Raw genomic sequence first — 25510 nt, forward strand, 5'->3', positions numbered from 1 at the left:
CCGTAAATTTCACACCAAATTTTACAAAAATTAATATTTAGGCATCATTTGAATCGTAGAATCGAAATATAGAAAAACATTGGCATGCCATTTCAGAAAAAGTCCGATTTTTGTGTCAAAATACTTAATTACAACAATGCTATATATAAATCTAATACATCCTAAGTTGCGCTTTCGAGACATGAAAAACGCAATTTGAATTTCGTCAATCGGCCCAGTAGAACAAGAGATATAGAACTGTCCCTTTATTCTTCTTTTCTTTTGCACACGCTCAGTGTATGTTCTAAGCTATCTACATGTTATGCCATCAACATTGCTACTATATATGTATAGATATTTAATATGATGAAACTGATGGGCATCTTGCATTTTCATCTACCGCTATATGGAGCTTGCTGTAATTGTGAAGAACTGCAACACTGTTGCTGAGCCTCATGAAGTTTGTCATGTGAACAATTTTTTACGAAGTCCAGTAATGCAATATAATAAATACAAAAACCCATTCTGTAACCAATAATTACTTGAAAGATAGCAAACAAATGGACACAAAATATATAAATAATATTTATTATTAGAATACATATTTTTACATTTAGAAATTATTTATAGAAATGAATAAAACTAATGCAAAATATAATTTTACAGATGAATTTTTTTTTATAAATAGTAAAATTATGAGAAAATATGAGCTATGTAAATAAACTGATCTTGCTTTAAGAGATTAAAAAAGATTATCTTTCACATAAAAATGCTTAACAAGCTTCAAACAATATTTGCAGCAACTGCTTGAAACAAAGGGTAAGAATTTTAAATGATTTCAAAAGCAAAAAATTGAAAACTAATTGTAACAGTCAAAGCAATTTATGATCTTTTAAACTAATTTTTTTTTTTTTTTTTTTGTTTACAAAATAATACATTAAGACAATTATTCTAAATCACCTATTAACAAATGCATATATACTAAATGCTAATAATGAGCCTAACAAAATTAAGCTTACTGATGAATGAAAATTTAGCCTGGAATTAATGTTTTCTTCAAAATTATTTAACATGTGTTTAATATGCATATCACTAAAAATTTCACCATTTTCTTCTGAACCTTTATTTAGTTTATCACTTACTAACACACTTAAATTTTTTATACAATTGTCAAGCAATTCTTGATGAAGTTTTACTTTTGATAACAAATCTTCTCCCTGTTTTCTATCATTCTGAATCAGAAATGGATTTATAAGTTCTCCATTGAACAAGAAAGGAAAACTCAATTTATCAATTGTCTTCTTTAATTCGTTAACATCACATGATATGTTACCTGCACAATTTTTGATATCTTTGACCTCTTTCCTGTATCGCCATACATTCACAGTAGATGCAATTAAACCTAAAAAGGCACCTACTGTACCAGCTATCAAAGATAAATACTTTGTTTTTTCTCGATACATCTTCTCATGATCTTGACTGTTGTTTATTGCTTGTGCTAAATTTATCTGTTGTTCTCTTTCAGTTTTGTCACATATAGAAAACATCTCTTGGAGTTGCCTTTGCTTTTTAAGTAGTTCATGAACCTGAAATAAAAATTAAAATATAGTATGTATTGACTGTAATCATAATATATTACTTTGTGCTAAGTTAGAAATTTTGAAATTTAGAATACAAATTTGCTGTTAAGATATCAGTTGTATGACACAAAATATTTAAAACTCATTGTTTACTATTATATATTACTAAGATTTAATATTAGAACAATTAACCAAACTTTACATATTAGTACAACCACCAGAGTAGATGCACAAAATTTTCAGTACATGCCATACTCTAGTAACCATGAACATTGCAATTCCTCAGTTTTATGTCGTATTCGAAGTTCCAACAGTTTTTATAGATAAATTATTTTATGCTTTCATTTAAGGTATAAGCTTGTGTATTTTATCTGCAATTTAAAAAAAAAACTACAGTAAAATTTCTGAAAAAATGCAGTATTTTGTGCAAAATTGCCAAAGGGAACAATGGCTTTGAATTTATTCTTATGGGAACAGCCAAAAAATTTCCACCAGAACAAAACAAACAAAAACATTCTTGTAAGTAAATTTATTGATTTATTTTCAAGATAAGTACCTAATTAACACATGAAATATGATAGCAATAGTTTCTTGCAATTATTAATTATCATTCCTTTTCTTCTGTGTGTATGTGTAATTGAAAACTTAAACTCAACCAAGGTGGTTGTGCTAATACATAAGCACCATTATTTTCAGGCAGCTGGTCTAATAAAATATCCCTCATTTAAAGCAGAAAATATATGATCTAGATTCTTTTTCAAAATCATAAATATATAAATAGTTCTAGGATGTTAAAACTTTAATATCAACATAATGTTCACAATAGAACATGTGGAGAGTCTCTATTCTTAACTTCACTTTGGCATTCCTGGTAAATCATTATCACCACATGACTATTAACACATTGCAGTTTAAGAAATAATGCACACAGCAATGCTGAATCATACACTTTCAAATACTTGTTTTAACATTTCAATGTAACAAAATCCTTCTGTCATCAACTGATTTGATCTCTATTTATGTTAGTAACACTGTTTCCCTAAAACTTGGACAATAGATATCCATGATTTATTATTTACAGTCCCTCAGTTGTTTTTGCACTTTCAATGCATGAAGATCCAATCAAAAGTCATTCTGTTTATCAGCTATAATATAAATCAGACTAATTACAAAACAACATTCACACAATTTCCATTTGCATTCTGGTAGCCATTAATAACCAATTAAAACAATAGAGGGTAAAAACAGCAAAACTAACATTTTCCAATTTGTTATATAATAGGATGCGACAGCTAAGGTTAACTGACTGATCCTTATAGGAAGGACTACTGTGGCCAGAAAAATCTCCTTTTTACTCAAACCTGTGTTTGATAAAGTTTACACAATATTTTTTTAATGCACATAATTGAACTCTGAATTTTATACTCAATTCTGCATAAAATTCTTTTTCATATTATATAAAACATTTCAGTTTAATTAAACATTACAATTGAACTCTGAATTTTATACTCAATTCTGCATAAAATTCTTTTTCATATTATATAAAACATTTCAGTTTAATTAAACATTACACTTCTATTGCATACACTATAAGGTATTTCTCTCACTTCCCTAGCATGCCTTCGTGGTGTAACGGTAGCACGCTGAACCGATACTCTAGAGGTCTGTGGTTCGATTCCCGGTGAAGGCGGTTGCATATTTTTCATCTTTTCTGCTTCCAATTAACCTAATGACTCTACAACACAAGTCCAAAATATGAAAATTAAAAGAAAAGTATACACAGTTTGGTCATTTGCATACACATATTTATAGAATAAAGTCCGAAATTTTGATGTCCACTTTCTAGAATGATTTAAAATTGAACCAGGAACTTTTTTTATGCTTTACACTTGCACACTTGGTATTGTTTCATAATAAAATATGTGGAAAGTCTTTTTTGCACTTTGGCACTGATGCCAACCCTGTGAATAATTATCATCACATGACTATAAACACATTACAGTTTGAGAAATACAGTAGAGTCCCACAAACTTGACATAATGTGGACTGAAGGACTGTCAAGTTTTACTGAATAAGGGATGGGCTTTTCAGAACTCTTAATATTTAACTGTAAATTACTTTGGACATTTGTACCACATTTTTGGACACGGAAAATTACAGCATACAATTAATTTAATATTGATTTTTTGTCAAGTTCTAGTACCATAGGAGTCATAAAAAGAACAAATACCCTAAGATAACTGAGCAAAAAAACTTATACACAAAAATGAAGAAAAATTATTAACAGTTCTTGATAGAAAATATTATGTGATGGTCTCTCAAATATCATTCCATCATCGTGAATTTTCATTCCATAGGTGACGGATCAACAAAATGTCCATACCAGATGCATCTTGCTCCTCCATGTAATGCAGCATTCCTTCAGCGGCCTTCAGTCCGCCACTATGACTCAGCATTTTATCTTTCCCATTGTCTTCAATCTCTTCGATTTCTGATTCATCTTCATTTTTATCCACATTGTATTTTACCAGTGCAACTATTTCTGCATACCCTAAAATTTCACACTTTTCATCTTGTCCCATCCATTATTCCAACATTACCTTCAGTAACTTCTTCGCTGCCAGAAATTTTCTGAAGTAAATCAACTATTTCACAATTTTTTGTCTCTTCTCTACTTTCGTGAAATTCATTTCCTGAATTGTGAATCCTTTCTCTAGGAATGAATGAGGCTTATCTGCTCAATTTCACTCCAAGAATGAACTATCCCTTCAACATATCTATTTTCTTCAGTTTCTCAATCATATCACACACTTCCTCCATGGCTAGGACATGAAAGTTTATTTCTGTATTTTTTCTTCAATGCCTCCAAAACAACCTGGTCCATCGGCTGACACATTGAATTTACGTTAGGAGGGAGAAACATGTCTCTTATATCTTCGTCTCTTCACCATTCTACATCAGGATGGGATGAAGCATTGTCTAAAATGAGAATTGCCTTCCTGAGTAGTTTTTTTTACTTTAAAAACATTTCCAGCAATGGAACAGACTGCTGATGAAACCAATCATTAAATATTATGCCATTCATCCATACATTTGATTGATTAAGGTACCAAACAGGAAGATCACAGTTTGTTTTCTGTCCCATTAGTATACTTTTTTAAGTTTTTAAATGCCCGGAGATTTTTAATTTGTCTATAAGCGTTAGTTCGAGCTTATGGCTGCCTGTTGCATTGCTGTATGCCAATATTGACGCTCTAATTGCTTCTTTTGTAGCCAGGTGCTGATATTTCTTCCCTGGTCGGTGACGTTTTCGAAGAAGTCTCCTTTTCATCAATGTAAGGAAGAAAATCGTACAAAGTAGAATTTTTTCCAACCGAATTACCTTCTTTAAGGGATTTATATTCTTCGGCAAAAAACTTCTTTTACTCTGATCTTATCCAGAAATTTTCTGCTTCTTGTAACTCTTAAGCTGTGAGAGTTCCTTGAATGTCGCTAGTTTTTCTTAATTTTTTAATGAAACATGTTGTTCAAGCAGTGACTCTTAACACCTCCTCTAATTTGCTATATTTTGATATGTCGAAAAGATCATCTGTACTTTTTTCGATTGTACATTCAAGTTGATGTATGTCACTGGATCCCTTTCGGTATTCCAGCTTGTTTTTATCTATTGTTTCTTTAATATCTAATCATGGCCAAAGTTCGTGAGGGAGTTGAAGGCACTGGGGACCTTGCGTTCAAATGGTCTCGGGGAGAGGGGGAATTTGGGGAATACGAGATCTGCAGGGTTGTCGACACCTGGGCAATAATGCCAATCTTGAGATGAGCTCAATTTTTGTATTTCTTTAACACAATTCTTGACAAAGGGTTTGAAAGCTTCAGGTTGTTTTTGGATCCAAAAATAAGTAATTGTTGAGTCTGTCTAAAAATAACACAGAATTTTCAGTTTCAGTACTTTCAGAATATTGCTGACTAACTTAACCGATAACAATGCCCTCATTAATTCTAACCTCGGTAAAATAAGGGATTTTAGTGCGGCTACCCAAATTTTAGAAGAGACAAAGGCCATTTTGATTTCTTTATTTTCTGTCGTGAAATGTAAATATGAGACTGTACCATAGGCTTTGACACTTGCATCTGAGAAGCAATGTAATTCGAGATTTTCGACATTAAAGTTCGAGGACATGAAAAAGTAACGAGCAATGGAGAATTCAGCCATTTGAGATAGCTCTTCACACCACTTTCTCCATTCAGAGGATAAATCTTCAGGCAACGGTTCATCCCAATCTATTTGTGATAACCCAATCTTCTGTATTAAGCACTTTATTCTAACGGTGAAAGGTTCTAAAATTCCAATTAGATTGAAAATCCGACCCAACACTTGTAAAAGAAATCGTTTTGTTTCTATTATTTTAGATGTGAAAGACAATAAGTTCCGAACATCAAAATACAGTAAGTCTTTTGAATTATCCCATGCCATACCTAATACCATAAATGGGAAATTTTCTCTATTAAAATCTTCAGAATTTTCATCTGGAACGATACCCTGTTTTACACACAATTCATGTAGTTGTCTCGAGTTACTATGCCATTTGTGAAGCTGCATGCTTGCTTCCTTAAATACTTGGACCGATTCTAGACTCGTAGTTAATGCTTCATTGATCGTTGGTTGGCTTCCTATCACATCATCTATATTTACATTCTTATTCAAAAAGTGAACCATTGTAGGATAAAGTGTATTATATTTTTTCAGATGATGTTTAATGGTAGCGGCTAATAGAAATGGACTACTATTTATTTCGAATAAAACTCTAGTGAACCTATATATGTCAGGAGAAATGGTTTCATCATTAGGGAATTCGGAAAACGGAAACCTCTATACATCCCGATCATTTTCATGTATGAGAATTTGTAAAAAGGCTTGTTTTGTATCTGCGGTGAAAGCTATTGGATTATACCGAAATCTTAACAATAATTCCAACATATAGACAGTTATTTAAAGAAATGGATCCCGGGACATGTGATGATGCATCATAAACAATACGTAATTTACTTGTAGCTCGATCCTCGTGTATAACTTCCCTATGTGGTAAGTAAAACATGACATCCTCTTCATTTGAAATTTCTGTAACTGGTTCGATAATATTTTGTTTTAATTGATCTCTTAATACGTTCCTGTATTCGGAAAATAGATTAGTATTTTTTAAAAATCATTTTCTAAGTTGATTAAATCATTGTTCTGTGATTTCCCTATTATTATTTAGATTTGATGTGTCATGTTTCCAAGGCAATCTAACTTTATAGCGAGAATTTTCATATGTTATATTTGATTCGAAATATTTGACGACTTCATTTTCAGTTAAACAGAAGTTTTCCCTTTTATGAATAAGTCCTGAGTTTTCCAAGTGAAAAAAATTTTGTTATTTGTTGGAAATCAAATCTTTCCCTACAACTACTTTGAAAGCTAAAGAGACATCATCATCACCTTTTTGTCCATGTAGGCACCAGCCGAAAATAGTTTCCACTGCAACAAGATTTTTCCTTAAGTATTTAACGTGTCCCATTACTATGTTGTAATAATAATCTGCACCAATTAGAATGGCAATGGGTTTTTTACAATCGGGAAAATCTGCAAGCATCAAATTTTTTAATTGTCTGTTTTGCTTAATTTCTTCTGATTTAGGAGAAGGAATATCTGTACCTGATATATGATCAGTTACTAATAATTCAACTTCTATTTTAGAATCGGAAGAACTTGTATGTTCTAAATTTAACTACGTCATAATTTTTTTGGATAGGTGAGGTATTCTTAAAAGTGTAGACAGACAATTTTTCTTTTCTTATGACTTCGAGGTTTAATCTGTCCGCTAACTCACGAGCACAAAAACTTTTCATACTTCCACTATCCAAGAGAAGTCTGGCAAACACCTTTTCCTTAGCTGTTTTAACTTTTATCGTGCAAGTCTGTAAAAGAATAGTGTTATTTACACTATGCGAAATGGCCGAAAAAATTTCTTTCTTCTGTTCTTTAGTTTGTGTATCAATTGTCGAAATTGATATACTATCCTTTTTATCACTTGGTGTATTTTTAACTATTGAACAGGATTTAAAACATATGGCTTCCGAATGTTTACCTTTGCAAATTTTACAAACTTTAGTTTGACGTTGCCGGCATTGCGAGATTTTATGCTTAGGGGCAAGACAAAGGAAACAATGCACTTGGTTCTTCAAAATATCTCTCTTCTCATTAACTGTGAAGCATAAACAGGACTCTGAGTCATGGTTTTGAAAACAAAAAATGCAGTTTCGATTTGATGACGGTTTGATGATGTGTGGTGACAGTTTGTTTATGTTTCGGTGTCAGTGGATATCTGTTAATACTTTTCATTTCCGGTTTGACTTGCGTGGAAAGGATAAGGAATTAATTTTTTCTTGCGATTCTATTTCTAATGAGAGAGAGTCTAGAAATTTGTTTAAATGATAGGTTGAAGGATTTCCAGTATTTGTACAATGAAATTCTAAAGTTATATCGTTCGGGACAATTTTCATCAAAATTGGAATAAACATGTTCGAATATATTTCTGGTTTCACATCGAATGCTAAAAGGCTTCTTACTTGAACGTTAATTGTATTCGCAATGTAAGCTTTCGCAATTTTGCCACTTCACTTGAACTTTGAATGGGATTTAATTTTAAGAGATTAGAAATGTGTGTATTGATAATAAGGTCACTTTGACCAAATCTATTTTTAAGAATGTCTATAGCAGTAGCCTCTGAGCTTGAGAGACCCTCTATGGCTGATGCTGCATTTCTACATAAATAAGTTTTCAAATAGTTAAATTTTTCGAGCTTCTAAATTGTAACATTGCCATGAATAGTGACCTTGAATGAATTCCAAAAATTCATCCAATCGTTATAGTGTCCGGAAAATTTGTGAATTAACAGTTTGGGTAATTTCACATTGCTTTCAATTTGTCTTTTGGTTTCAACTTCTGCAGATGAATTATTTAAATTCATGTTAATATTTTGAGTATTGTATTTCCTTAAATAACAGTTGATTTTAGACTTTGTTATTATTATTTATCGTTATATTCCATAGAAGTGTTAATATCTGTTTCTAATTTTGATTCATCTTCAATTAAATTTTGTATTTTTTCGTTTAAATCATGTAATTCCGTTTCTTTACTATTTAACAATACCAAACAATTTTCTAACTCTTCTTAGTTTTCTTCTTTTAAATACTCATCTACATTTTTAATAATTTGAGTTACAGAAGCATGTATATGTGCTCGATTCTTATTTAGTGTCTTCTGTTCCATTTTAATATATTATCTAAAGAGACTTACTGTGAGTAGTCTTCACTTACAAAGCTACCAAAAGGCGAAAAATACAAAATTTCAAATTAATCAGATTCTTTCCCGTAGCGGATGCACCATTTGAAAACGAAAGTTATTCTAGATCAAATTTGAATCACTCATAATCCAAAATGAGATGCATGGCCTGGAGGGTTTTATGTAAATTTTAATTAAACTTAATATTTACATATATACAATGTAGGCTAAAATGCCTGAATTGAATATTAAGGTTCAAAAAGCAAGAACTGAATAGTTCCATCAAAGAATCTAAATTGAATTCTATTGCGTAGTGCATCGAATTCCACCTTCAAGAAGAAGATTATTTTTTCAAGTCACGTGTTCAGAAGGGGACGAGTCAAGTAAGCCAATAGATGACTTCTAACGCCATCTCTCAACGATATCAAAGAATATTCCTTAACAGAACAAAACAATTTTGACTGACAACTTAGTGAGAATTCTTGATGTGACAATAACAGAACTTGAACAATGGAACTTTGCAACTGAACAAAAAATTATATCTATCTATAGAATTAAAGAGAAAGGAATAGCACAAAAAATGAAGCAAATTAAACAACTTACATTCAAAGAAATGTTTAATAAAGAAAATAAATAAATAAATCCTTCTTTCTTTCCCTTTTTTTTTGGGGGGGGAGGAAATTTTGATTCCCTTAAGGTAAAAAACATTTCTTTATTTCATAAATCACTATTTCATGTTTCTAATTTTATAATTTCTACCTGTTGTCTTATTACATTTAAGCTGATGATCTAATTTCTGGAATCGCCAAAGTCCCAATGAGTCTGGATCCCACACTTTATACTGCATACAGTAAAAAATTTGAATGATCTAACATCTGGACCAAATCTAATATCCAAATAATAATATCATATTCAGAATATTCTAATAGCTGGACAATCATCTTTTTAAAAAATTGTAATGTATTTATTTTTTTTTACAAAGTCCAGGAATGGATGATACTCAAAACATAAAAGCAATTCTTCTCCCCATCAACTGAGATTCCTGCATGCAGGGACGGCGTCAGAGCATGTGCAACTGGTGCAGCCAAATGCATGGGTGCAAAATTCATAACATTTAGGAAGTTACTGGCATCAGGTTTTGGGAATCAAAGTGATTGCACTGGGTGGCAAAAAGCCTGCTGGCACTGCCTGCATGTCACTTTGAAACACATGCTGGCTACAGAATTACACAATGATTAATGAAAATACACTGATTGATACTGGCTGAGACTAAACTTTCAGCCTTTAAGTAAATGTGGGTGCGCATGAGTGAGTATGTGGGCAGGGAGCTAAATGTTTTTCTAAATAATAAATGAAGAACCAAGACATATTTATTTGGAGTAAGATTCTGAGGAAATTAAGTTCAATTAACATAGAAATTTGTGCTCTTCCTTAACTTTCTATATTTGAGCTCATTATCTTTTTAAGGCTATTAAAGCTCTCTTATCAAAATTAAGGTTTGCATTTTCAATTATATAGAACAGAGTGCCTAATTCTGGAGCTGCAGTAGGACCTGTAGAGCAAAAGCATGTTCCAATATCAATCAAGTAAAAAGTGGAATTGCTGCAAAACATAGATAGAAGTACATCCATTTCAAAATTGCGCAAGTATACAATGGCAAACCATACTAAAAAAAGTCTGGACAGCACATGACTTGCTGCAAATTCCGTGTTAAGACATGGAACTGGCTTTTTTGTTTGGATATGAAATTCGCATATTCAGTGTCAGTGGCATACATGGAATTAGTAGAATAGCAATGAAAATTATGATTTACAGAAAGTCACTTATAAATGAAATCTAATCTATCCATAAACTTTATGGGTCAGTGTTGATTACTCATTTCTTATTAGTCTATTCTCCCATACAATAGACAATGATAATTATATGTTCTCATCCTTTGATTTGAAAATATTGCATCAATTGTTATATATCCTCTGGTCATAGAGTGTTCTGGATTCATAAATCAGTGACTTAACAATCACAGAATTTTTAAAAGGAGTGTATCTTCAGAATTCTTATTAAAGTGTTAAGTGTTTTCATACATGGTTTTTTATATTCACTATATTATTTATATTTGCTATATTATTTCTTTACAAATAATACATAACAGTAACATTTGATAGCAGCATCTTTTTATTTGAAAAGAGATTTGACAGTAAAACGAAATGTACACAAAATTGAGGCTAAACATTTAATTGTTTCATAAAAAAGCTCATCTTGATAAAGATTATTCTTGTTGCGTTTTACAAAATTCCAAGAATGCATTTTATGTTTATAAATGTAATATGCTGTTCTCAATTACATGTATATTTTAAATAGCAAATTTGAGAAATTTTGGATTATCTCATAATACATTTTTTTATGAAAGTATTCATAACTTCAAGTACAGTATCGTTTCCAGGTTATCAGTTTTAGCTAAAACCTAATACATCGGTATAAAAGTCTTAAATACTAAAATTGGTTAAAAAAAAAAGGAGAGATTCTCTTTATAACAAGTATTTCTGGAAGTTTCATATAAGAGTTAATATGGAGAAAACAAAAATTATTATACACATACAGACACACAGATATAATAGTAAAAAATCATATAAAAATATTATAGAGACCCTAAAGTGGTGTTAAAGATTCCAAAGCAAGGCTAATGATTTTGCCATGTGCTACAAATAAGGAAACCACAAATGTAAATTTTTCCAAATTGGAAAAAAATACATGATGTTGGCATTTAAAGGATTAAAGATTTCTCACATCATCTCTCATTCAAATAAAACAGCACAAATAACACATATATTAATGAATAATAAATTCTGAAATAATTCGTTTGAAAATAATTTCATACACAAGGCTGGGCAATATTTGAAATTGGTTAGTTTACCACATGATGTAAAAATTATCCTAATTATAAACAACTGTTTAGCTCCCCTTTCATTTAGTTTAAAAACACCCAGTCTAAGTTTCAGTTAAAAAAATCTGTCTTATTTTTTCCTCCAAACTGTAAACCCATCATTCAGCCAATGGATATCAGAGAGCTCCACATACTGAAATGCACTTATAAAGCTGCCTTTTTAAAATTTTCTGAAAAAACAATACCATTTAAACATTACTGAAATATTTAACATAAAATAGTCTATGTGGAGCACTGCAAGATCATGGAAGGATGTATCTGCAGATATTATAAAACATATTTGGTATAACTTTATGGCCAGCTACTGCAGTTCATGGTGGTAATGGTAAATAGCCAGGAATTTCAAGGTTTTTAGATATCACAAGCAAAACACTAAATTTTCTATTTAATAGAATTTGTTATGAAATGACAAGTAGTGACAATAAATGAAGCTGATAAATGATGATAGTGTAATAAATGATAAATAGTGATAATAAATGATGATGAAGAAGTTTTCCATTGTGATGACAATGCCCAAATCATCCATCAAGTAACATGTGGCAAAATGTGCAGTATGGTTTTAAAAACCAAAAAATATCACTTCTGATAGCAAAGAAAGTGACAAAGAGATTGTTAAGAGAGAAAAAAAATGGACTGAGAGTTTAGAGGAAATTCTTAACATGGCAATTACAGGATTTGAAGAGTGGAACTTTATAACTGAACAAGAAATTATTTCTGTCATATTAAAATCTATATCTATCATATTAAAGTATTAAAGTTTCATATTAAAGTATCATATCTGTCATATTAAAGTCTATATCTGTTAAACTAAATATATGTCATATGACATTAATTATTATTAATTTTTTGATATTAAAGAGGAAGTATTAGCACAAAAATGAAGCAACTTAAATTATATTGAAAGAAATGTTTAATAAAACAAAAAAATATTGAGCTTTGTTTTGTAAACTTTGATTAGCTTAAGGTTATACGTGCTTCATTATTTAAAGAATTCTAGGGATACGGAAATTTCTGGAATTCTAAAGATTCTGGATCTTGGTCTTTGTATTTTATAGATACAGAAAGAAAAAGAGAGCAATAATGTGTCATAAAAATCTCCACATACAGTCAAAAGTCGTTAATTCGGACACCCATAATCCGGCATGATCTATAATTTGGACCTCAAAGCTACAAACTTTCTGTGCATGCGTCACGTTGACGCACGCGCGTAAGACCTTTACGGCTGCGAATATGCGCATGCGCATAATATGTTTACGCATGCGTGTTTAATGTATAACGGACGGTATAAGCTAAGCTAAAATTATCTAATTCAGTTAATATTGCAGATTGCGTTATTCCTTCATCTTCGAATTGGATCCGGCTTATTATTTTTTGCAGACTGTTAGAGCAATTTTATAAAAATAAGCTTGAACTTTCGATTATGTCAAATAGAATTTCTGATATATATTTACCAATATGTAAAGGATCTACAAAGCGAAAGTATGTTTCGAAGTCCATTAAACAAAAAGTGGAATTGCTGCAAAAAATGGATAAAGGCATATCCTTCGTTTCTCTAACCATTCCGAAATCTGTTTATCAATTTCACGCTGCTCTGCGGCGGAGAGAAACGCCGCAGCGCGCAATGAATTGGAAGTTGATCTGTCAGCACTATCCTTATCTTCAAGGCAGATGTTTTTATTTAATTTGACTTATAATTCCTTACTAAATGTAGTATTTCATCTCGATGTACTCCGTCTTTGATATGATTTAAATCAAATTCCTCCTCATTATAATTCGCTTCCGATAGTGAAGAAAGTGACACAGAGGTTATTGAAAATGAAAAAATTTCGATTCACAAATTAGTCGGTATTCTCGACACAGCAATTATAGGACTTGAACAGCGGAACTTTTTAACTCAAGAAGAAATTATGTCTGTTTATAGAATTAAAGAGAAAGTATTATCACATAAAATGAAGCAACTTGAACAATTTACATTGAAAGAAATGTTTAATAAAGTAAACAAATAAATATTAAGTTTTTTTTTTTTTTTTTTTGTAAATTTTGATACCCTTTCGATCATAATTGTTCTTTATTTCATAAATTACGGTTTCATATTTTTAATTTTATAATTTCTGCATGCTATTTTACCAGATTTAAACTGATGATCTATAATAAGGGAAAAATCGATAATCCGGAATCGCCGAAGTCCCGACGGGTCCGGATTAACGACTTTTGACTGTAATACATGTTCAATGCGCATGTAAAAACGCATGTTAATATGCACACCATCAGTCTCAATGAATTAGCTAGTTTTTATGTTCATTCAGGAATTGACTACATATTAGGTAATCAGATCATAAACCTTACAGAAGAGATAGTATGCTTCACAGCAATTAAACATGAACTGAAACCAAATCATTCGGAACCAAAGCTTTCATCTTGAACATATAATATTCCTGCACTTTATGTGCTGTTCTTCCAACATGTCACCACTTATCTCTTTCATAAATCGTATAACCATAATGAAGTAAAAATGTCATCAAGAATGCTATTCCACATTGCATCTAATGCACTATTACATTCAAGTTATAATTGTTCTTTTTAAGAACAAAGAAATATTAAAATTGACCACAGCTGCAGCTACTTTATGCATCGCCATGTCAACAGCTTCTAAGTCATTACTTTCTGATTTCTAAATTATTCACACATGTACATATACACAACTGGTGCTTATAATAATGATCCCTCTCATCCAGAAAGAAAAGGAAGTTACTACGAATGTTGCTGTAACAGACACAATACACTCTTACTGACTGATTGCTTTTCGTACTGTTCATTGATTTAAGATCCAGCAGTCGATATAATTATAACATGCACTAATTGTATACATATATATATAGAGAAAATTAATATGGGATAGAATGTTACAAAAAAAGATAGCTATAGGCTTTATTTCCTTTAATATTAGTCCTTGCTATGTATTTCCAGTTATAAAGTTCCTCAAAATAAGTATGTAGAGAAATTTATGAAAAGACTTTTAGTGTAATTGGACACAAAAAAGACTTATAAGCATAAAACTTATGCAGAGATACATAAAATCAAATTTACTGTTTATGCATAACATAAATGACTTTTTTTTTTTCGATTAATGGTTTTGTAGTGAGCAAAAATATCTATCTGTTATTAACTTTGTACTAATTTTATAAGTCTACATAAATTATTAATTACAAATATTTAACTTTGCTTAAAAACCTATGGAATTCTCTGCACTTATGAAAGTATAATGAACATTTTATTCATTTAGTTTTTCTGCTTTAAGGGAATCATACTGAGAGTTAGATTTTGCGCACTTACAAAATCAATTTCCTCTAGTGTTTAAATTGTTCACATACAATTATCTTTAAAAAACAATTATAAGTTACTAAATATTAAATGTTGCCATTTACAAATTATTAAATATTACATCTCCCTTTTTTAAAAAAGAGTGCAAAAGTTTTCTTTTTAACAGTCTAAAATCAGTCCAAATACCTAGCCAGCTTTCCAATCACTCTCCCATTTCTAGTTTTTTGCTCACCATCAATTGTTTCTGAGTTAGCAGAATTTCGTAGTTGATCTTCTAAACTTTGCCCTTGACAATATTTGGAATCATATCCTTTCACATCTGTTTTCTGTGCATTAAGTCCTTGTTCTGTTCCTCTGATATTCTCTTCAACAGCTGAACTGTTTTCTCCAATGTTTTTTCTATTTCTTCTCAATATTGATCCTACCTGATCTCAGTAAATACCATCTAGGTGTCTTGTACACTTCTTCTACAACTGCTGGTTTCCAGCAATTATCTTGATATACCCTAACACAATCTCCTTTGCTTAGTGATGGTAATGTTTTTGTATGATAATCATAATATGACATCTGCTTAGTCCTTTCTTGGGTGATTTTTTTCTTTTACACAACTTTTACATTTTTACGTTTTTCACAACTTGAGGTTAATTCTTTGGATGTAGGAAGAATCGTTCTTGTTCGTTGAGGTGGTGATCCTAACATCTCATTAGTTGAGGTGTTCCTAAGAGCTAATAATGCTAAATAAGGATCAGCATGATCTGCTGGAGTTTAGACTGTGGACTGCTCGTTATATGTTTAAATTGGTATTTCTTTCCAAATTCCGCAAATTCTTTACTTGCAAACTGAGGTCCATTATCAGATATCACTATCAATGGTATACCGTATCTTGCAAAATGAATTTTCATGTAACTGATCACTGTCTGACCTCGAGTATCCGGTAATTTGGAGATTTAAAAAAAGTTGGAATAGTGATCAACAATTAATAAGTACAATCAAAAGTCTTTAATCCGGACTAGTCGGGACTTCGGTGAATCCGGATTATAGATCATCAGTTGAAATCTGGTAAGATAGCATGCAGAAATTATAAAATTAAAAATATGAAACTGTAATTTATGAAATAAAGAGCAATTATGATCTAAAGGGTACCAAAATTTACAAAAAAAAAAAGCTTATTATTTATTTGTTTACTTTATTAAACATTTTTTTCAACGCACGCATGCATAAAGCATACATTACGCATAGTCGAAATTAGAAAATTGCAACCAGAAAACTATTTGATGTCATCTCTAGTTCTTTTCTTACAATTTTCTATCCAAAATGACCCTCATGAAATGAATTTAACATATCTTTTTGCATTCATAAAGGAATAATTACCTTCCTCCTTTGAAAAATAAGTCATTTTCCATTGTCCGCTCATCTCTATAGTCCCCAAATACTTTCACTTAAGGTTCCACCTGATGTTTCCCTTCTGGCCAATCCCTCAGAATATAATTCTTTAAGCACTGTAGTGTAGCATCACATTCGTTTTCTTTCTTCAGTTCATAAATGTCGTCATCAGATGCTGGAATCAGAATACAAATTTCTGTATCTTCATCATTACCTTCTTCAGTTGTATTCAAATATGCTTTACTCAAAGTATCTGCTATTAATAAGTCTTTGCTCTTTTTGTATTGTACATCTAGATAATTTTTTTTGTAAATTTAACAGCATTCTTTACAATTGCTGCGGTGCCTTAAAAAGAGGTTTCTTAGCTATGTTTCTAATGGTCGTTGATTAGTTTCAACTGTAATATGTTTGCCATATACATACATATATATATATATATATATACAGTCAAAAGTCGTTAATCCGGACTCGTCGGGACTTTGGCGATTCCGGATTATAGATCATCAGTTTAAATCTTGTAAGATGGCATGCAGAAATTATAAAATTAAAAATATGAAACCGTAATTTATGAAATAAAGAATAATTATGATCTAAACGTATCAAAATTTATAAAAAAAAGCTTCATATTTATTTGTTTACTTTATTACACATTTCTTTCAATGTAAGTCGTTTAAGTTGCTTCGTTTTATGTGATAATACTTTCTCTTTAATTCTATAAACAGACATAATTTCTTGTTCAGTTACAAAGTTCCGCCGCTGTTCAAGTCCCGTAATTGCTGTGCCGAGAATACCGACTAACTTGTCAATCGAAATTTTTTTGTTTTCACCAAACTCTCTGTCACCTTCTTCATGTCTTTATCCATTTTTTGCAGCAATTCCACTTTTTGTTTGATGGACATCGAAACATACTTTTGTTTTGTAGATCCTTTGGGAGCTCCGGCATCGGAAATTCTATTTGACATAATCGAAAGTTCAAGTTTCCTTTTATAAAATTGCTCTTACAGTCTGCAAAAAATAATAAGCCGGATCCAATTCGAAGATTAAGGAACAACGCAATTATCAACATTAACTTAAAGAAATAATTAGATAATTTTAGCTTATACCATCCGTTATACATAAAACGCGCAAGCGAAAACGTATTCTGCACTTGCGCACACGCATATGCGCAGTCGTAAAGGTCTTACGCGCACGCGTAAATGCCTATGCGCATGTGTCAACGCGGCCGCATGCGGAGAAAGTTTTTAGCTTTGAAGTCCGGATTATGGGTGTCCGAATAAACGACTTTTGACTATATATATATATATATATATTACTAATTTAATCAATATATATATATATATATTGATGAAATTAATAATCATATTTTTTTACATATGACATCTAGATCATATATACTCAGATCAGGTGGATCAGTATTGAGAAAAAATAGAAAAGACATTAGAGAAAACAGTTCAGCTGTTGAAGAGAATATCAGAGGAATAGAACAAGGAGTTAACGCACAGAAAACAGATGAAAAAGGATATGATTCAAAATATTGTCAAGGGCAAATTTTAGAAGATCAACTACAAAATTCTGCTAACTCAGAAACAAGGGATGGGGAGCAAAGAACAAGAAATGGGAGACTGATTAGAAAGCCAGCCAGGTATTTAGACTGATTTTGGACGGTTAAAAAAAAAAAAAAAAAAAGCACTCTTTAAAAAAATAAAGATGTAATATTTAGTAACTTGTAATTGGCAACACTTTGGATAGACATATAAATATAGAACTATGCCCGCATTGCACTTCTCTGTAATATAATACATTCTATGATTTATAAATAAACAGTTTCTATAATCTAAATAAATCTTTCTATAATACATTGTAAGCTAAAAGTGCACTCTCATTATTTTACACTTATTCAGATAAAATTTATAATTGGAAGTATATCAAAAAGATCAATAGCTAAGAAAATAAAATATGTTGATATCTCTTTTATTTTTTTAATAAGAATTCTTTGCTTTTAAGTAATATTACAACAAATACATATTTAACAATACAGTCAAAAGTCTTTAATCCGAACTCGTTGAGACTTCGGCGAATCCGGATTATCGGTTTTTCCGGATTGTAGATCATCAGTTTAAATCTGGTAAGATGGCATGCAGAAATTATAAAATTAAAAATATGAAACCGTAATTTATGAAATAAAGAGCAATTATGATCTTAAGGGTATCAAAATTTACAAAAAAAAAAAAAAAAAAGCTTAATATTTATTTGTTTACTTTATTAAACATTTCTTTCAACGCACGCATGCATAAAGCATACATTACGCATAGTCGAAATTAGAAAATTGCAACCAGAAAACTATTTGATGTCATCTCTAGTTCTTTTCTTACAATTTTCTATCCAAAATGACCCTCATGAAATGAATTTAACATATCTTTTTGCATTCATAAAGGAATAATTACCCTTCCTCCTTTGAAAAATAAGTCATTTTCCATTGTCCGCTCATCTCTATAGTCCCCAAATACTTTCACTTAAGGTTCCACCTGATGTTTCCTTTCTGGCCAATCCCTCAGAATATAATTCTTTAAACACTGCAGTGTAGCATCACATTCGTTTTCTTTCTTCAGTTCATAAATGTCGTCATCAGATGCTGGAATCAGAATACGAATTTCTGTATCTTCATCATTACCTTCTTCAGTTGTATTCAAATATGCTTTACTCAAAGTATCTGCTATTAATAAGTCTTTGCTCTTTTTGTATTGTACATCTAGATAATTTTTTTGTAAATTTAACAGCATTCTTTACAATTGCTGTGGTGCCTTAAAAAGCGGTTTCTTCGCTATGCTTTCTAATGGTCGTTGATTAGTTTCAACTGTAATATGTTTGCCATATACATACATATATATATATATATATATATACAGTCAAAAGTCGTTAATCCGGACTCGTCGGGACTTTGGCGATTCCAGATTATAGATCATCAGTTTAAATCTTGTAAGATGGCATGCAGAAATTATAAAATTAAAAATATGAAACCATAATTTATGAAATAAAGAATAATTATGATCTAAACGTATCAAAATTTATAAAAAAAAGCTTCATATTTATTTGTTTACTTTATTACACATTTCTTTCAATGTAAGTCGTTTAAGTTGCTTCGTTTTATGTGATAATACTTTCTCTTTAATTCTATAAACAGACATAATTTCTTGTTCAGTTACAAAGTTCCACCGCTGTTCAAGTCCCGTAATTGCTGTGCCGAGAATACCGACTAACTTGTCAATCGAAATTTTTTTGTTTTCACCAACCTCTCTGTCACCTTCTTCATGTCTTTATCCATTTTTTGCAGCAATTCCACTTTTTGTTTGATGGACATCGAAACATACTTTCGTTTTGTAGATCCTTTGGGAGCTCCAACATCGGAAATTCTAAATCGAAAGTTCAAGTTTCCTTTTATAAAATTGCTCTTACAGTCTGCAAAAAATAATAAGCCGGATCCAATTCGAAGATTAAGGAACAACGCAATCATCAACATTAACTTAAATAGATAATTAGATAATTTTAGCTTTTACCGTCCGTTATACATAAAACGCGCACGCGAAAACGTATTCTGCACTTGCGCACACGCATATGCGCAGTCGTAAAGGTCTTACGCGCATGCGTAAATGCCTATGCGCATGTGTCAACGCGGCCGCATGCGCAGAAAGTTTTTAGCTTTGAAGTCCGGATTATGGGTGTCCGAATAAACGACTTTTGACTATATATATATATATTACTAAGTTCATCAATATATAATTAGTAATCATATTTTTTTACATATGACATCTAGATGATATATACTCAGATCAGGTGGATCAGTATTGAGAAGAAATAGAAAAGACATTAGAGAAAACAGTTCAGCTGTTGAAGAGAATATCAGAGGAATAGAACAAGGAGTTAACGCACAGAAAACAGATGTAAAAGGATATGATTCCAAATATTGTCAAGGGCAAATTTTAGAAGATCAACTACAAAATTCTGCTAACTCAGAAACAAGGGATGGGGAGCAAAGAACAAGAAATGGGAGACTGATTAGAAAGCCAGCCAGGTATTTAGACTGATTTTGGACGGTTTAAAAAAAAAAAAAAATTGCACTCTTTAAAAAAATAAAGATGTAATATTTAGTAACTTGTAATTGGCAACACTTTGGATAGACATATAAAAATAGAACTATGCCCGCATTGCACTTCTCTGTAATATAATACATTCTATGATTTATAAATAAACAGTTTCTATAATCTAAATAAATCTTTCTATAATACATTGTAAGCTAAAAGTGCACTCTCATTATTTTACACTTTTTCAGATAAAATTTATAATTGGAAGTATATCAAAAAGATCAATAGCTAAGAAAATAAAATATGTTGATATCTCTTTTATTTTTTTAATAAGAATTCTTTGCTTTTAAGTAATATTACAACAAATACATAATTAACAATACAGTCAAAAGTCTTTAATCCGGATTCGTTGAGACTTCGGCGAATCCCGATTATCGGTTTTTCCGGATTATAGATTATCAATTTAAATATGGTAAGATGGCATGCAGAAATTATAAAATTAAAAATATTAAACCGTAATTTATGAAATAAAGAGCAATTATCATCTAAAGGGTATCAAAATTTACAAAAAAAAAAAAAAAAAAAAAAAAAAAGCTTAATATTTATTTGTTTACTTTATTAAACATTTCCTTCAACGCACGCATGCATAAAGCATACATTACGCATAGTCGAAATTAGAAAATTGCAACCAGAAAACTATCTGATGTGTATTCGTGATATTTATAATGACGAGGAATTCAATTTAAATAATATCAAAGATGGAGTACATCGAGATGAAATACTACATTTAGTAAGGAATTATAAGCCGAATAAAATAAAAAACATCTGCCCTGAAGATAAGGATAGATCAACTTCCAATTCACTGCGCGACAACGTTCAGAGCAGCGTGAAATTGATAAACAGATTTCAGAATGGTTAGAGAAACAAAGGATATGCCTTTATCCATTTTTTGCAGCAATTCCACTTTTTGTTTGATGGACATCGAAACATGATTTCGCTTTGTAGATCCTTTGGCAGCTCCAGAATCGGAAATTCTTTTTGACATAATTGAAAGTTCAAGCTTACTTTTATAAAATTGCTCTAACAGTCTGTAAAAATAATAAGCCGGATCCAATTAGAAGATTAAGGAACAACACAATCTACAACATTAACTTAAATAGATAACTAGATATTTTTAGCTTAGCTTATACCTTCCGTTATATATTAAATGCGCAGGTGTAAAGGTATTATGCACATGCGTAAAGGTATTATGCGCATGCATAAACGTATTATGCGTTTACGTATGCGCAGAAAGCTTGTAGCTTTGAGGTCCAGATTATAGATCATTCCGGGGTCCGGATTAAAGACTTTTGACTGTAATTGAAGAATGAAATGCATAAATGTCCCTTTCCAGTTTTAATTACGTTTAAATATTTAAAATTTCTCGAATACTAAAGGAATTAAATGAGCAATTGTTCTAATTTTAAAAATTTTTATAATATGCAGAAGATGAACAATTAGATACATGAAAAGAAAAAATGAACTTCTACCTGTGTAACAACAGAAATATACATGTCATCACCCATGGATGTTTTATGCAATATATCCTGCATTTCTTGTAACTTCTTTTGAACAAAGAATATTTCTTCTTGCACTTCACGACGTTTCTCCTGGGTATTTTGGAGTTTTTCTTGAGCCTATAAAATGATCATTCTTTACTTCATTAACATAATGAATAATTAATTAAGCCAAAGAAATATAATGAAACTTTAATAAAATAATAGTTGACTGACTGGCTGCCAATCAGCTTTTATTTATTTATTTTAGTCATTTTTATAATGACATTATGCTTGAAAATTACAAATAGAAAGGAAAAAATCCTCAGTGATTAGTTCATATTGTTTAATAGGTATGGCTAAACTGCAGCTGTCCGACAGCTTAAAACTACAGCTCTTTCAGGGTTTGTACACATTTCTGCATATGGAAATTAAATACTTTTAAGGACCATTAATGAAAAAAAAATTAAGGACCCATCAACAAATGGGAAAAAATAAATTCAATTAAAGATATTAGTTATGCTGAACTTCACTTTTGTGATACCCTCAGGCAGATGCAAACCTAGGAATCAATTTAAGGCTTTTCTTTTTCATCAAAAAAAGTGGTACTTCCAGCAGAATTGGTGTTTTGAATGGATTTAACTGCATTAAAGGCACAACAAAAGGGACAGAGAAAGTCATTTACTCTCAGCCTGTAGAAAGTTGAAAATGATTTGGTTAAAGAAGTTATAGATATAAATAAAGTTTCCATTTTAATGCTGCAACTTATTGATAAGTTCCAGAGACTTGAACATTGTCAGTCACTGAAGTTTACTGAAAATTGAATATGGTAGGAAACTGTACACTGATGATTTTGAAGAAGCTAAAACCTACAGAGACGGGCATGCAGAAATTTGCAGAAAACTGTAAAAGCGACTGCAAAAAGCTTCTGCAGCTAGAAATGAAAAAATTTAAATTACTGAAAATTGAGCTGAAGAAATTTTCGAATGACCCAAAAGATTATTTGCGCTTCTGGAGCGCATTTCAGAAGATTCATGAAGACAAGTCTCTAATTGATGTAGATAAGGTGCAATATCTGAAGCAGTCTGTGGAGTTAAAATCGAAAGCAGAATGTCTAATTCAGAGTTTTTCAGCAACAACAGAGAATTACTCAAAGGCCATTGAACAGTTGAAAGAATGATTTGGAACAGACAATTTGCTGGTCCACATTCACATTTGTGATTTATTAAGCATCTTCCAGGTAATGAATGATGAAGATTGACGTATCTGGACAAACCAAAGCTGATTCGACAGCTTTATATGATAAGCTGGAAGCTAAATCGGGTGCTTTGGAGAGTTTAGTAAGAATGAAAAAAAGAATTTGGGAATTTTCTAATTTCTGGAAAGCTGCCTCATGGAAGAAGTTCTGCTTACCTGGGAAAGAAAGAGAAATTATGAGTCAAACCACTCTAAGAATTCTGAATGAATGAACTAGCTGATGAATTTTCTTCGCTAAGAAATTCAAGGTGAAATGATGTCATTAGTAAGATCAGTGTTTGGTTCTCACCTTAATCTTAAAAAGAGGAGCCTCTGACGTTCAAACATACACTTTTCTTCCTACAAGCAGGACACTCATAATGACTACTAAGTAAACCTTCATTTAAACAACCAGTCAATTAATGTTTTTTCCCTTTCGTTCGAAATCGTACAGAAACTTCAAATTAACCTCATTTTAGCTATTTTACCATGTAAATCCTCAAATAACATACATCTTATCCAAAATCCAACACATAAACAAGCCTTTCCAAATATTTTTCCATCATTCAAATTCACAGCAGTCAAACAGCCAATTACATTATAAGAGTTTCCATAGAATTCAGCTGCTCAGGTTACCATAAATGACAGAACGACTTGGCGATAAATGAAACAACTCAGCGATAACCCAAGGGGCACCCTTAAATCTACTCTAACTGCTGATTCCTGTTAATTTTACTTAATAAAAGCAAAAGTTAATCTGGGATAGAAATCAGAAATTTTAATCAAATTATGGGCCAGAGTTTATGGTACTTCCATATTTTCCCAATTATTGTGAAAGTTAATGGAGACTTCCACCTAAATTCCAGAATATTTAGGTTACTGCCACACTTTTGCTTCCAATTAAATAACTGAGACAAGAAATAAACTGTGAATATGCCAATAGTAATTACTTTCAAATTCCATCTATGTGGAATTAAATTTCCCAAATTCAATATCTTCACTCAGACAATCATTCTTGCTGTAAATCCAGGAATAATGAAGTTCTGCGGGAGAGATGGAATACCTAATACAATTATTTATAATCAATTTGACGATATTCCGAGACGTTTGCCAAGGAGTGAAGGTCACTTTGGTTAATTGCTGGGTTAAATCTAGCTGTATACTAAAGCACACTGCAGTTAATAAGAGTCATAGATTTCACATTTACGTTATAGGCTGTCATTTTAAACCATTTTAACTCTTATTTATTTACTTAATTCGGCTCTAGTGTAGAATTGGGTGCCCCTTTGATTAGCAACAATTTTTTGTAAAATTTTGGCGATGAAATCTCATTTCTGGTTACCATGATAGTTTAACTTTGCTTTAGCTTCCTAATTTTTTTAAAAAGAAAAATAGATTGATGTGTACATGGACAAATTTAAAGCAGTGCACAATGCCTAGTTTGTGCAATTCTGGGATGTTTTTTTAAGTGAAAGCAGATCGATGTGTACATGGACAGAGTTTATGCAATTCTTTGACTTCTTATTTTGGTTTTGTATACCGCCCATCTTGCAATTGTGTCTTCCTGGCGCCGATCTTGGCGTCAAAAAAGAATCGCGAATAAATAAGAGGCACCTAGTTGTAAACTTTTACCCTTAATTCTGAGGAAGGAGAAAAATGCAACTTTTTGAAACTTCACTTACTTCTAAGACTTTTTCATGCTCTTCTGACAACTTCGTTATTCCAAATAAATCTTCGTATTTTCTCATCCAAAATTTTATTTTTGTCTCCCACTTTCCTGGCACTTTATCACTTATATTTATATTACGTTCTTCTTGATATAGAAGAGAGAAAACTTGAAATTTCCTTTTTCTAATAATGTTTAAAGATGAATAGAAACCGCGTTGTTTATTTAACTTCAACATAATTTTTCGTATTAAACTTAAACAGAGAACATAACTGTTAACTACATAACATTTAAATAGCTACATAACTACATAAATTTCTTTGATAATCCTTCGCTCCTCAACAGCCTTTATTTTCCCTTTTCCCTCCCAACTTTTCCCTTCCACATTTTTTTTAAAGAATTGTTGCAGCCATTGGCAGTTCTTATGGCTGGGCTATCATAAGTAGAAGCATGGAATGGATTT

The 25510-nt window shown here is 31.2% G+C and overlaps 1 protein-coding gene across 1 annotated transcript; it reads right to left on the bottom strand.

Moving 5' to 3' along the window:
• Window positions 1-551: 551 nt before the first annotated feature.
• On the bottom strand, window positions 552-25433 carry LOC118179717 (uncharacterized). The gene is made up of 3 exons (XM_085814956.1): window positions 25064-25433; window positions 22140-22286; window positions 552-1565 (listed from the first exon to the last, which is right to left on the bottom strand). Exons 1-3 carry the CDS (start codon window positions 25283-25285, stop codon window positions 936-938), a joined length of 999 nt encoding a protein of 332 aa, XP_085671082.1. The 5' UTR covers window positions 25286-25433; the 3' UTR covers window positions 552-935.
• Between the last annotated feature and the right edge of the window lie 77 nt (window positions 25434-25510).

Source organism: Stegodyphus dumicola, chromosome 4 (genome assembly GCF_044657685.1).
Source record: "Stegodyphus dumicola isolate Sdum_Otavi_A_Nest chromosome 4, ASM4465768v1".
NCBI classification, from domain to species: Eukaryota; Metazoa; Arthropoda; class Arachnida; order Araneae; family Eresidae; genus Stegodyphus; species Stegodyphus dumicola.

Excerpts from the sequence above, each read along its gene's own strand:
- LOC118179717 (XM_085814956.1), bottom strand. The coding sequence starts at position 25,285 with ATGTTGAAGTTAAATAAACAACGCGGTTTCTATTCATCTTTAAACATT. Across the intron at positions 22,287-25,063 it reads AGCATGAAAAAGTCTTAGAA|GCTCAAGAAAAACTCCAAAA; the intron begins GTAAGTGAAGTT and ends ATCATTTTATAG. Across the intron at positions 1,566-22,139 it reads ATATTTCTGTTGTTACACAG|GTTCATGAACTACTTAAAAA; the intron begins GTAGAAGTTCAT and ends TTTTTATTTCAG.